Here is a 2,420-nt window from a genome sequence, read left to right as displayed (position 1 = left end):
CACATCAACACAGCCTCCGAATCAGCAGGATCGTCGCCGACGACGACTCTCTCCATAACCGACTCGTCTTCCTTGTCAGACCCCTCGCCGTCTTCCTCTCCCGATTCGCCCATCAACCTCATACCTCTATCGTCCTTCCCCGCAACATCCTTCGGCGCTCTACCGCCCCTGAACACTCTCACCATTCCAGAAAGCTTAAGTGCTCTGAGCACAGGCCGACCCATGACATCTCCTGCCCCTCGTCGCCCCAAAAACATGAAGGGCCTATCCATTCAGCCACCCAGTATCAACACCGGCGTCGTCAACACAACGAACCAAGTCACGTCCGAACCTGCCTCGCCGTCCTTCATCAAGCCTACGATACCCGGAATGAAGAGGAAACCTAGTCAGCTTAGCCTCAAGACGAACTCGACCGATCTCATCGCGAGAACCACTCTGGAAGTTCCCAGCACGCCGGCTCTGCCACCCATCTTGCAACGTCGCGCATTAAAACATTCGACCTCATCGCCCCATATGCTGACGGGACTCAAATCAGCGTCATTAGGACCAATCGGAGGCATGAGTTTCCCCAAGGTTCTTGAGCGCAACGAGTCAGGGCTTTCCGAGCTTCTGAGGCCAACGAGGACGGGCATTGGCGCGACCTTTGAGGCACCCATCACTGAGGAGGAATCGCCAATTCGAACTCAAATGGCCAACCGAGCCGCCATGGATGCCGAGCCCTTCCATGAAATCGAACAAAACGAAGACCAAAAGACACCCGGGTACCCTGACGGACCCATCGCTATTTATGACGACAATGTCTTCCTGTATCTCGAGCCATCGGCGGATGAGGCAGCCAGGTTCGACACGGTCATCAATGTTGCCCGTGAGGTCATCAATCCCTTCAGCGCTGCACACAAAGCGGACCACGAGATGACCGACGGGCCCACGGAGGCTGCCGACGACAGCCCCATCCCCGATACCGCGGTAACCAGCGCCAGTTTTGCGACAGCATTTGAGTTCCAGCCTTCAGACAATCGCCCCATGGATACTCCAACGACGCCCCGGGCCGTTGGATTTCCCCAGAAGCAGCCTGAGTACATACACATGCTTTGGGACCACAATACGGATATCGCGAAAGACCTCATGCAGCTTTGCGAGACGATCGAATCGAGGACGAGGGAGGGCAAGAAGGTCCTGATTCACTGCCAGCAGGGCGCGAGTCGTTCCGCCAGTCTCATCATTGCCTACGGACTATACAAGAAACCCGAGCTCAGTGTCAACGATGCTTACTATGCCGCTCAGGCGAAGAGCAAGTGGATCAGCCCCAACATGAAGCTCATGTACTGCTTGCAAGATTTCCAGAAGGAGGTGTCTGCGAGAAAGCCTGCGCCTGGTTCCGCATTCCGTCCTCGCTCCGGCAAGAGTCCAACTAAGCATCGACTGACCCTCTCCGCCGACGCCATTGAGAGTCCAGCAAAGGAGGCGCGGACCGCTCCCAGAACCGCTCCTCTTCCCAACGAGCAAGAGAAGAACTCAATGGGCGGCGTCGCTGGTAATGGCAGCCCAAGGAGGGCGCGCAGATTCTCGAACCCTAGCAACAACCGGCCGAACCCTGTCAAGGCGTACTCGGCCCCCGCAAGCTTTTGCTGCTCACCAGCAACAGAGAAACAAGACTTTGGCAAGCCTGCCCACTTCGATTTCGATCGCTTACTTCCATCAATTAATCAGCCTACAATCTTTGGTCACGATGTCTCGAACGATAAGCCGCAAAGCATTATGATGAAGCCCCCGCCTTCTCCTGGGTTCGGCAGCCATCGATTCGGATCGCAGGCAGGGTTTGCCTTTGCGAGTCTCAATCTAGGCTCCTCGCTCGAGCTTAGGCCAATGGGCCCGCCAGCGCCAATCGAACACGAGGTCACACCACTCGGCGCTTTCCCCGAGGACGACGCCCTCATGTCGCCTCGGGCCGAGACGATGACCAACAACCCGCTGCATGAGCCATGCCATAATATCGCGGGCATGCAATTTGTTGAGGTTCCACCAACACCATGCGATGGTCTTTTTTCGCCGCGAGAAACCATGTTCCCGCGTGACCCTCACTTTCCGTTCGCTCGCCCGCCACAAGTTGCCGACCCTAGAAGCCCGCCGACGAAGGGCGAAACACCCATCGTTCGGTCTATCGACGAAATCCTTTGAGATATGAAGATGTCCGTGAGCTGAAAGAGGACACCGAAGTTGATCTTCTATGGACTCGCTACTACCCCGAAGAGGCATGTCGTGGTGCACATCGCTCATTTCCTTTCTCATTCCTTTTGTTCGTGCAGTTTTCTGCAGCACAGCGGGCGGCGAATAAGGTGAACAAGACTCACATACCAATGTGTAATTTACATTTGCCGGTTGCGAAGCATGATTCGAAGCCGGAGCAAAAGGAGGCCTGC

At 56.0% G+C, this 2,420-nt stretch overlaps 1 protein-coding gene across 1 annotated transcript; it reads left to right on the top strand.

The window, feature by feature from the left end:
* Positions 1-255: 255 nt before the first annotated feature.
* VDBG_08838 (tyrosine-protein phosphatase pmp1) lies at positions 256-2,178 on the top strand (the record flags this gene model as incomplete). The annotated part of the gene is made up of 1 exon (XM_003000996.1): positions 256-2,178. The coding sequence occupies one exon, from the start codon at positions 256-258 to the stop codon at positions 2,176-2,178; it is 1,923 nt and encodes a 640-aa protein (XP_003001042.1).
* Between the last annotated feature and the right edge of the window lie 242 nt (positions 2,179-2,420).

The sequence above is a fragment of the Verticillium alfalfae genome, genomic scaffold, assembly GCF_000150825.1.
Source record: "Verticillium alfalfae VaMs.102 supercont1.13 genomic scaffold, whole genome shotgun sequence".
NCBI classification, from domain to species: Eukaryota; Fungi; Ascomycota; class Sordariomycetes; order Glomerellales; family Plectosphaerellaceae; genus Verticillium; species Verticillium alfalfae.
This window is presented reverse-complemented; position numbering and strand designations above follow the sequence as displayed.